We start from the raw sequence: 11,794 nt of genomic DNA, 5'->3' as shown, positions 1-11,794 counted from the left end.
AAGCCACCGCACTGCCGTGTAAATACAGCGTAAAGGCCAGCAACCAGCACGTGCTGCAGAAATCTCCAGAAAAGCTGGAACACAGCCATCAAGTTTAAAGTGTGACCGAAGGATCAAGTTTTCTAGTTTAATTTGATGGAACATGCCAGGTTCTTAGGAAGCAGCCTGAACACCAATCAATAGCCCCAGGCGAGCTCCTCGTGGGTTAGACCTGGGAGGGGAGATCCTGTCCCACGCTCTCAGCCGCCGGCAGCGGTGCCTTGGGATCCACCCCCACAGAACAGCAGCTGCCCTGCTGCACCAAAGCTCCGCGGGCTGTCCCGAGCTCACGCCCCAGGAGGCCGGCGGCCCTCGGGTAGGCCCTCGGGTAGATCGGATGGAGGACGTCCTGGCTGACATGGCAGACAGCTCGCCTACTTCCCCAGGCCTGTGACCCCCTGACGGGACGGCCTCTCTCAGGCTGCGGCACTAGAGCAGTGCGCTGGCCCGGCGGGAGTCCTGGCACAGCAGCTGTCCTCAGGGGCAGTTTAAGGGCGACCAGGTCTAAATGCTCGGACTCCACACACTCTCCAGAGTGGACCCCTCAGAGCTGAGACGCACTCACTGAGTCCACACTGCACAGCAGCTAAGATGGTCAGGACGTGAGACTGACTGGGTCACTGACCACTAGTCCATATAGTCAATCACCCATTTATCAGAGAAGCAAGCACTCTGCTCCCAAAGAGGCCAGAACAGACCCCCTGGGAACGTAACCCCGGTGTTAACTAACCTATAGATGAAGAGCCCCGCCCTGCAAGAAACACACCAAAATGCCGATCCGGGAGCTGCTCCCAGTTATCTTCCCAAAGAACAAATCCCCAAACTCCTATGTTCCCGCAGGTGAGCATCAAGGCATATGGCCAACACCCTGTTGCAGACCTAGAAGCTGCCGTGCAGCTCAGCTGCAGAATTAAATGAGATTTATTGATTGCATCTTCCCAAGAGTTACCGATGGCTAAGGTACTGGCTATAAAACATTCAGACAAGAACAGGCTCGAGAGAATTTGGGGTCTGAAGACTGTGTTTTACAAAAATAAAATCCCTGTATAAAATAACAGATGCAGATCTGTTTCTGTTGCTTCAGGGCTATTCAAAAGCTACTAAGGTAGACCTTTTTCCCACCAGGAGTAGACAGTTTAGCAGAAACATGCCTCCCTGGCTCGCCTGAAAGTGTGATGTCAAACCCGAAAGCCTGCAGCCTCTGCACGCAAAGGCCGGCCTATAGAACCTTCCACCACAGCACTGACGCCACGCAGGCCCTGCTCGGATTCCTTCACGTTACAAAGTGTGGCTTTACAGCTTTCGTTCTCCAACGTAACTAGAAGCAGTATCACTTACTACTTGCCTTCCACCTAAGCCAGAGATGTGACCTCAGAGGAAGTCCAGGCAGAGGACGGCCTGGGCGCAGGAGCAGCTCGCGGCCTGGCCACGCCCCTGCTCAGGCCCTGCCATACCCACCACTGCCGCCCCCTCCAGCACCGTCACACAGGGGGGCCAGTGTGGGGTGTCAGCTCCTCAGTAGTGTCTGCAGCACACAGGTGCCATCGCACTTCTAGACTTTAAATTCTAGAAGAAAAGCCATGGCCAGTGAAAATTCAACGAGAGTTTAAAGCCAACAAAGAAGGAGCAAATCCCTGAAGACATGTAAGAAACAGTGGGCCCTTGACACGTGCTCACAGTCTGAGAAGGAACCGATTTTCTAGCATCTGAGACCCGGGGACCTGGCCTGGCCTAAGCAATCCTGTGGTTTCCCTTCAGGAAACTAGGCAGTGACCACAGGGCCGGCTGGCACTGCGACTCAGGCCTCCTGCCTACGGCCTGTTGTCACCAAGAGCATGTGAGTGAGGCAGAACAGAGTAACATGAGAAAATCTACAATGATAAAAGCGCAATATGCTAATCAGACCGGATGTCCTTCCAGGGTGAAGCCAGGGCGGCTGCGAGGGAAGGATCCAGGCAGCCGCGGCTGCGAAGGCCGACTCTTCCACGAATTTCGTGCATCGGGCCTCTAGTAGTAGAATAATTATAACAATGTGAGTCTAAAGGCACATTGAGTCTAAAGGACTTCAGGAGCAGAAGCAAACATTTCTAGCTGGAATACTCTAGGTCAGTGGTCGGCAAACTCATTAGTCAACAGAGCCAAATATCAACAGTACAACGACTGAAATTTCTTTTGAGAGCCAAATTTTTTACACTTAAACTATATAGGTAGGTACATTGTTATTAACTTAATTAGGGTACTCCTAAGGCTTAGGAAGAGCCACACTCAAGAGGCCAGTTTGCCGACCATGGGTCTAGGTGATTCCCAGACAAGAGCAACCCTAATGGATACAAAGAACAGACTGAACTATGGAACGTGCGAGGCCCCCCAAAGCAGAGGCGGCCGTGAGGAAAAGCTGAAAACACGCAGGGAAGTCCCACAGACTCAGTGCAGCGGGAGGAAGCTGCATCTGGAGCACGGCCGCGGTGTGAGCTGCTCTGAGCACCACGCTCCAGACTGGGCTTGGCGGCCTCGCTCAGGAGCTGCAGGGGCTCCCGGAGCAGCAGCCAGTGTCGGGTCAGGCCCCACCGTGAGGCAGAGCCTGGGGCTCAGGTGAGCGGTGAGGACGGTCTGACAGGGCAGTGACGGGGAGATGACCAGATACGAGGGCCCAGACAGGGTAACATGGTGTACAAGGGCCTGGACGTGAGGCCGGAAGAGCAAGGCGGCCAGGACAGCCCAGAGTTCCTGTTCGAAACGGAACTCTCATGTTCCCGTCTTAGGGCGCCGGTGCGCGGGACTCACCTTAACGATGTCCAGCCCTCCGACCAGCTCCCCTTTCACATACAGCTGCGGGTACGTGGGCCAGTTGGAGAAGGTCTTCAGTCCCTGCCGCACCTACGAAAACAGCAGGAACCCTGACACCTGCCCTCAGCGCAAGGGACGCAGAGACCAAGGACATAAAGACAGAACTTACCTCCTCATCCTCCAATATGTCAAACGTCTCATATTCAACACTGCAACAGGAGAAAACGTTTTAACAGACAATTCAGTTCTAAACAGAAATTGTAAACCTACTTTGTGTTTTTAAAATAGTCAAGAAAATCAACCATTTTGGTGCCAACAAAATTTACTGTAGAAAAACGGAAATGATTTTACTTCTTACTCCGTCGGGTACTATTCAGACTAAGTCATGCCAAGACACAAACGTGTCTGAATTTTTCTCTAGGCAATACGAGGTTACACAGGGGCCAGCAGACCTTCTCCTAAAGGGCAAGAGAAACATTCAGATGCCGCAGGCCACGGCCGGAGCTGCTGGGACTCACCAGCCAGGACACCCTCACTGCCAGCGAATGCCGCCTTGCGACATGGGAATGGACTGACTCCAGGACGGGGCTCTGCTTTACCTGCGTGGTGGTCAGGGAATCAGTCAGCGTGAGGCCAGGCGTGTGGCCAGGCGTGAGGGTCCTATGTGTAGGTCCAAAAACTGGCCAAAGAAAACGCCATATACAAAATCTGAGACCACCCTCAAGGGAAACCTTGGTTACTTGGTCAACAAGTTCCCAAGAAAACTATCCATGGCACAGAAATACTCAAAAAAGACGACAGGATTAACCAGCAGCAAGTACGAGAAAAGAGATGTTTGAAAGAGCAAAAGGGAATCAAAAAGGACCTACACGAGGTAAGTCTCCCTTCAGGGTGAACTAAGGGAGGCAGATCTTCAGCTGAACAGTCTGATAAAAAGGGCGAGTGACAGGCCACCTGTCAGGGACCTAGGGAGCCCGGGGCCCAGGCGCATGGGCCTGAGGGTCCCAGCAGTTCTTTGTAAGGGACCATTCACACCTCAACGTGCACCTGGGACTCAGCCCTTGCGGCGAGTTCATCTGGACTAGCAAGGAAAAGACAAGCGCGAGATCAGAGGAGAAAGAACAAAGAGCCGGGCTTGCTTTCTCCACGCCGTGACCCCCCAAGTTCACGGTGTGTTCCCGCTACAGAGCCGCAGAGGCTCCACGGGCGCCCACCGCAGCGCCATCCTGTTTACCAAGGCTCGGGTCGTGGGACACTGTCTCCCTCGGAAGCCCAGCCCCCCAAGAACTGCCCTCCCGTCCGGTCTGGACTGCACAGATACAGGACAGAAAGCAGGGAGCCCTTCCCAAGTCTGCGAGCTGTCATGTCCTGGCTCATGAACAAGCAGAGGGCGCCCAGGGATAGGCTGCGGCCAGGAAGGAGTGGACTGAGTGTGTCTCCGTGGAGCTGTGGCCGAGGGCAGACAGAGGAAGGGCCATAAAAATAAGGACCAAGACCAAGCCAGCTGTCCTCCATCCTCCGCAGAGTGAACAGGAGGCTCAACACACAGGACAGGCTGACCAGACTCTGCTCTGTGAAATGTCACAATCATTTTAAGAAATCTATCCTTTTTCTTTTTATGTCCCTAAAATTGTACATAAACCTGTACTATTTGACTATTTCAACTCTCCCCAAGAATGTCTAAATTATTTCGAAGATTACTTTCCCTATAATTTCATAGGGCTGCCTCATCTATTTAAAGCTATGGTTAGAAAACGTATATTAAAAAGCAATTGTGAAATAAAAAAAATAAGCAAAAACACATGACAAACTCTATAAAACATGTGTAAATATCTCCAAGTGGTTTTGTTTTAATTTTTTAAATTGAGGTATAATTGACATATAAAAGTGGTTGTTTTTAACCATAAAAATCAATCACAATTTTCTCACCTGACAGCTTATCACTGAGCAGATGAAAAGCAAGGACCTTGCATGTAATTTACCCTCCTCCTCAGATCCATAAATCGACCTGAATACTTACCCCATCTGCTCTGTGGACGATTTAGGCACTAAAATGTTTTTAAAGAAAATTAAAACACCCATAATTCACTTTCTCCAAAATATCTTTATGCCTGGTAAGAACTCAGTTATTCACTTTCCTCTGGGAAAGTAGACAAATAGTTATTTCATTGTTGCCTGAGAAATGTTACCAGGAGTTTGACATTGGCCAGAACATTCTGTTGTAATCTAACTTAAAGCATTCACAAACCAGTATAACAACAATACTAGATAAAAATGCATGGATTTAGATATAACTGAAAAGTTAGAACTTCTTAAACAGACCATTTAAAAGTAAGACTGACTTACCCAGTACTATTTAGTATTTCCAGAATCTGTTTGCTGAATCCACACTTAGCTTCCTAAATGCAGAGAGAAAAAGTGAAGATGCATGGCATTTCCCCACAGCCCACGGCCCACAGCCCACGGCATGGCTGTCCCTCACGCTCTGTCCTGGGACAGCTGGTGGGTGAGGACGAGCCTCAGGGCCCTTCACATCACAGGGCAGTCAGACGGGTGAGGGCTCAGGGGCACCTCCAGTACTGACCTGGAGACATCGGCTCAAACGCACCCTCCCCCGCCCCACAGATTCACTTCGGTCTGTAACCAAGGGGAGGGCGTGTGTCTAGTAGCTTCTATCTTGTGGTCAGAAGACCCTCGAGTAAACCCCCCACGCTCTCCTGAGATGTCACTCACGGAGACCATCTCAATACTCAACCTTTCGCCATCATCATCCTCTTCCTGTTCCAAACTTTTTTCAGGTTATGGAAATCTTACACATTTTTCATGCACAGAATCTCAAATCCCCTCAATCCTGAGGGAAGACTTGGGGCCACACAAACACCTTAATGGCACTAATAATTATGTTCCCAAAATGCATGAATACTGTCTGGGCTTCCAGGGGGGGAAAAAAGTGTTTTGAGAATAAAAATAATCACCAAAAAGAAAAGATGGCTTTTCACTACTGGGAATTACTAGCTTCCTCTATTTTGTTTTCATAAATACAGTGGACCAGTCAAAGAGTCTAGGTCCTCATCCAGGGATCACATGTTGGAATTTATCTGACCACTTTCCTAGTTGTCCTGCTTTCATTATAACAGTTGTATGAACTGATTCCTATGTAAGATAGTTGGTGTCACTGTATTAGCTATATTAACTCCACAGTGATGGCGACCACGTGCTCGCAGACGCTGTGCGGGCGGCACCAGGCTGTGCACCAAGGGAAGGCGAAGCTCTGTGAAGTGACGGCAGAGCAGCTCCAAGAACCACCTGCCACAAGTGACAAGCACCCTGACACCAGAGGAACCACCCAGCGAAACAGCATTTAGAGGGAAGTCGGATGCGTCAGTGGTTCTTAGCCAGTGAGGGGCAGACCCTTTGAGGATTTGATGAACACTAAGAACTCTCTTTGTAGAAAAATAGGAATATGCAGTTACAGAAAAGAAAAAAAATGCCGAAACGATTTCACTCATTCATCACACAAGCACTGAGCACACAGGCGGCAGCAGGGGTTACACTTCCAGGATGGCCTAAAGCCGCAAACCTGAGACCCATGAGGTTCCTGGACCCAGGAAGCAGTGACCAGACTGCACTCTGTGGACTAAGTCATGGTCCCGACAGCAACTCACAGACCAGGAAGTGAGAACACTGCTGACCTGTGAGCTGACAGTCTGACAGCAGAAAGAAACACACCCCACGGCGTGCGATGCCAGGACAGTCAGAACATGCAGATGACTGGGTCTGGTGTCCACAAGCACCAATTAGGCCCAGATAACTTCCTGGTGCCTCCGCGGCTCCATTAGCCAACGCTGGGAAAAAGCCGGTAAGTGTCCCCTTGCTGCACATGTTACCATCAAAAGAAATTACAAGTAAAACCATTTTTGAGTTCTTTACCTGTTTGTTTCCTTTCATAAAGAGCATCACAGAAGCTTTATTTGTCAGTACTTTGAGCCTAAGGAGAGAAAATTGATATGAAACGGCTCAGCTCAATTATTAAACCCCACTTTCGCTGCGCTTCAGGAGCAACGTGCATGCTGAGGGATAGCAGGATGATGGTTCGCAGCTCTGAATGGCATTAAACAAGCAAATGCATTGACATTTCCCTTTATTTCACTCTCTCCCTAAGCCACTGTAAAACACAATGTGGCTTTTTAAGGCAAAGAATGTTCCTTCAAGTTGCAATTTAAGCCCATCAACTCACAGTTCTAAAAAAAATAATAATACCCAGTTCAATAAGGACTTGTTCGATAAGGGGCCCATCCGGAACCTCCAGCACTCCATCCTGCATGTCTCCTTCCTCCTGAGGCTGCGCAGGGCTCCGCACGCTCAGTGCCCACAAGGCCACCCCTGAGGGGAGCACTACGTCTTGGAACACCACTAACACCAGCTGCTAAAATCAAATGCTCTCGTCTTAACTTCAGCTGAATATTTCGCACAATCTTTCAAGCACCAGGAGCTAACTTGCTGTCAGAATGCGCACCATCTGCATATTAGCCTAGAGCCTAGAAACAGATCTCAGGAACAGTCAGTGTGGGGACAGTGGCTGCGGAAGACCCTCTAGGCCCCGTGGTGGCCCATCACCATGTTCTCCTCCTGCCCCTGGTTCTCTGGATCCTTCGTGGTGGCTCCAAATCTCCTCACAGAATAAAGTTGTCACAAATGGAACCACAAATCACGCACAAAGCTGTCGTGTACACTTTCAACAGAGTGCGATTAGCTAATTCTCAAAATAAACAAACAAAAAACAGTAAGAAACGACATGATGCTGATCCCAATCTCTCACCTAGTAACCACCACCTGCATCCAGGGAAGCAAAACAGGTCCCTCTGTCCACCCCCCCACCCCCCCAACAGATGTCACCAAGCCCAGGAACTCTGGCTCCTGCACTTTTCCTCCCAGGAGCCCTTTAAATTGTTACTCAAAATACACTGAACTTAATTCCGACATAATTCTAGCCAGCCATCCCTTGGTGTCTGACCACAGAGATTCAGGTGCATTCAACAGAGAGCAAATGAAGAGACAGCTGGATCCTGGCTCAGAAATGCAGAGACAACTACAACGTGCCCATCCCATTGTAGCAATAACATTTCTATAAAAACAAAGAATAACCTCCACTTAGTCATTAAAGTGACACACAACACTCCCCAGTCCAAATCACACCTTCCTGAGTGAGCATGACTTGTCTGACTGCAAACAGCAGAATGATGAACTTGGCATATGAGACAAATCTCTGATTTCTGTACAGAAAGGCAATGCAAAGGCTGAGAATTTTAAAAATATTTTTAAAAATAACGACAGACTATTTGAAACTCTTAAAAGACTTACCTTTCCTCTAATTTGGGGGCTTTGGGGCAAATTGTATCTAGTTCTTCAGATGCTTCCAGCTCCTGAAATAAACACAGGTTAAGCTGAAGGAAGCATTTGCAGGTAAATCCTGGCCACACCCTAACACAGAATGCCAGTCACAGTCATCTCATCAGAAATGCCCTGCATAGGTTCCAGACTGAGCCTGCTAAATGGAGAGGTTCTTAAGAAACTTACTCTTTGGACCTAGTCCAGCTCTCAAGAAACTGCGCTCTAAATGAAAACTCGGTACCAGTACACCTTCCCAATTCTAACCTTCACTATGTCGAGTCCTCCTATGAGTTCGCCAGACACATAGAGCTGGGGGTAGGTGGGCCAATTAGAATAGGTTTTGAGGCCCTGACGAACTTCTTCATCTGAGAAGATATCAAAACTGCTAAACTGAATATTGTGTTTGTTGAGAATTTCCACCATCTGCTTGCTGAAACCTGAATAGAGAAAAAGAAAATAAAAAACTTAGTTTCTCTCTCTCTCTTGCACAAACACACACACCACTTGAAATTCAGAGTACATATATCTACTAACCACAGATGTCTGCCTCTATTTTACCAGTGATTTCATAACCATGGCTGAATAGTGTGCAGAGAAAACAAATTCCAAGAACCCCTTATCTATTGCTGAACCACATACCACATGTTCACATGATTTAACTTTTTAATACACTTGTGAATTTTTTTAAATGTGTGTGTGTGTGTGTTTGTGTTTATCAAAGTTCCTCTTCGATATCAGGCACATTTTTTTGTTGTAAAAGAAACAGTACAAGCCAAAAAGCAGAGCCTCAAGCCCTGGCCTATCAATCAGGGGACTGACCTGGACCCCGGGACTGATCCTGCCCGCTCTGCTGTGTGCATCTGTGAGAATCAACACTGGTGGAGGGAAGAGCTCTACAACAGTTATTTTTAACTACTACTTGGCCATACTGGAGACCCAGTTCGGTTTGCCCATTACTACTTCCCATGTAATCATTTCAGCAGTTCTTAATCTTTGCCACCTCTAAATAGGAGAAATTAAAAAGCAAGTGAATGTGTTCTGTGTAGTCTAAAAGGGATACTTCTGCACACTGGGTTTCAAAGCTACCCCCTCTGTTATAATATATGAACTGTCAATAAGCTGAGGGAGCTCTTTCTCATCTGGTGTCATAACTTGGCAGTTTCTTTTTTTAAACTATTTACATTCCCCAAAGTACGTTATGTGATTTTTTTCCCTACACTGTAGTGACAATCTTATGCTCCATAATTTTATTATATTTAGTGACACATTTTTGTTCCATACTTTTTTGACATCCTTTTCTTAGGATGACATTAGTACTGAAGAATAAGAGTGTGAATATCAGTCTTTTATAAACCTATTGTTCTTGTCTGAAAAGAGGATATTTTTCTTTCTGTAAGCTAATTCTTCCCAAGTGTTTTCAATACTTGCAATTATTTGTAAATAAAACTGAATCATAAAATTCAGTATAAGATTATTTCCAGCCCTGACCAGTGTTCTCAGTGGTTAGAGCATCAGCCTGAGCACTGAGGCATCTCGCATTCGATTCCCCATCAAGAGCACATACCTGGTTTACAGGTTCAATCCCGGCCCAGGTCAGGGTGCATGCAGGAGGCAACCAATTGATGTGTCTCTCTCACTTGATGTTTCTCTCTTCCTTCCTCCCTCCCTTCCACTCTCTAAAAAAAGGCAATAGGAAAAATATCCTCCAGTGAGGATTAACAAAAAAGGAAAACAAAGCAAGCAAGAAAACAAAGAAAAGATTATTTCAAGATCAGGCTCTACCTGATGCCATGCAAAAGCACCTTTACTACCAAGATTTGGATCTATTAGTGAGCACCAAACATCTCCCAGCCCAAAGCCTATTGACAGCAGCACCAGTACAGGGTGGACAAAAGGGGTTTACAGCTGTACAGGAAACACAGTTTATTCCTGCATTATTATTTATTTATCATCGTATTATTTTCCATATGAGCAACTGTAAACCTCCTTTTGCCCCCTATATTTATTTGTATAGCATAGAAGTTGCTTTCTACAACTGAAGTGTTAAGTTCATGTACAGCCTGAAGTAAAACACTGACTCTGAAATTTTTTCATTCATCTGGGAGTTCATTAGTAAACAGCTAACGGCTGATGGCTGATGGTTATTCTGTTGCCAATATATTAACTCATTTCTACTGTAACTGGCTGCGAAAGAGCTTTATTTTAGCTTCAGGCAATTACATGCAGACCAGAAAGATTGATTGGTAGTGCTTCATTTTTAAGGGTTAAAGTGGCAGACTGGAAATGTTATGCTTAAGGATAAAATAGTAAGAAGGCTTTCTTCTAATAACAAAATATTTACACACACTTTTTTAAAGAAAAATGCATGCATGCATGCATGCGCACATGCAATAAAGATATTTAAAAGTAGAAAACCCATGTTTAACTGCCACAGAATCACTCTTTCTACCTGTAGTCATTTCTACCAGGACAGAAGCCGTGAATAATAAGCTAACTGCCACATTTCATCACTAACAATGAAACCCGAAAGAACACTCCTGAACCTTCCATGTTTTTGTGTCTGATTTAAAAAGTAAAACCCAATTAGATGACTCTCACTGCAGGAGAAATTTCTGTTCTGCGGTTCAAATACCTTTCCTTTTGCTAAAAGCTTTGTTAACTGAAATAGATAAAAGAATTCCCAACTAACTTAATGAACCTGCATGTTCGAGGATTTTACATTCTGCTTAAAAGGATGTACAGCTCGGTGCTTCATAAACATCCCCCTAACACACGAGGGCCCTCTGTGTCCTGTCTTCCTAGGATCACAGAATGACAACCTAATCCTGTCAACTGAGCCCCTACCGACATGTCAGGCTCGTAACACACTACGATTCCGCAGACAGAGCGCACGGAAGGTTAGGAAGACAGACGTGAGCCGTGCAGGGGCTGGGCTGAGAACAAGGAGACTCCAGGGCAGACCCGGAAACAGCTTTCAAGGTTCCTTGATACAAAATGGTGTTACTCCCTCACGTTTTTTCTGATTAACTAAAAGTGAGGTGGGAGCCAGCTAATCAAAAAGCCACGGCATCAAAGGGAGCCATGGTTATTACTGATGGGAATGCTTTCAAAGTGAACTCAGTGCAACACAGAAGTACCAGCCGCCCGAGTCCACACAGCCAATAGCCATGACAAAGGAGGCTCTGCCCAGGCTTCACCTCAAATAGGCTAAGAGGGGAGCAAAACAACTTCCCACGACACAGGCTCAGGAAGGAAGAGGGCGAAAGTGGTACACAATCCTCTAAGAAACACTGGAAGATCAAGAGCTTGTGTCGCAGTGCGCACAGAAACGGGCAAGCAATGGAAGCAGAGCTGATGAAGGAAGTTAATGGGCAGGCAAATAAAACATCTCCCAATTCATCCTCAGGTGGGTATTTTATTAGAGAATACCAGCACCGTGCAATGATCTATTTCCTATATGGGACAGAAAGGCATGTAGCAAAAACCAAACATCAGGAAGTAGAAAAGCCTTTTTAAAATGTAGTTATAGGTACTTGAAATATGGGGGGGGGGGGGGGGGGGGGGCCACTTTTTAAAA

The 11,794-nt window shown here is 46.9% G+C and overlaps 1 protein-coding gene across 1 annotated transcript in view; it reads right to left on the bottom strand.

Moving 5' to 3' along the window:
• Nucleotides 1-11,794, bottom strand: part of GLRX3 (glutaredoxin 3) — a 22,181-nt gene that overhangs the window by 715 nt on the left and 9,672 nt on the right. Inside the window, exons 4-9 of the mRNA XM_005879648.1 lie at nucleotides 8,482-8,654; nucleotides 8,188-8,249; nucleotides 6,757-6,814; nucleotides 5,173-5,225; nucleotides 2,996-3,035; nucleotides 2,824-2,916 (exon numbers count right to left, since the gene is read on the bottom strand). Coding sequence (XP_005879710.1) covers nucleotides 2,824-2,916; nucleotides 2,996-3,035; nucleotides 5,173-5,225; nucleotides 6,757-6,814; nucleotides 8,188-8,249; nucleotides 8,482-8,654 — 479 coding nt within the window. The remainder of the gene's footprint in view (nucleotides 1-2,823; nucleotides 2,917-2,995; nucleotides 3,036-5,172; nucleotides 5,226-6,756; nucleotides 6,815-8,187; nucleotides 8,250-8,481; nucleotides 8,655-11,794) is intronic.

Source organism: Myotis brandtii, unplaced genomic scaffold (assembly GCF_000412655.1).
Source record: "Myotis brandtii unplaced genomic scaffold, ASM41265v1 scaffold604, whole genome shotgun sequence".
Classification (NCBI taxonomy): Eukaryota; Metazoa; Chordata; class Mammalia; order Chiroptera; family Vespertilionidae; genus Myotis; species Myotis brandtii.
The sequence above is the reverse complement of the archived record's forward strand: the minus strand, read 5'-3'. Positions and strand labels throughout refer to the sequence as shown.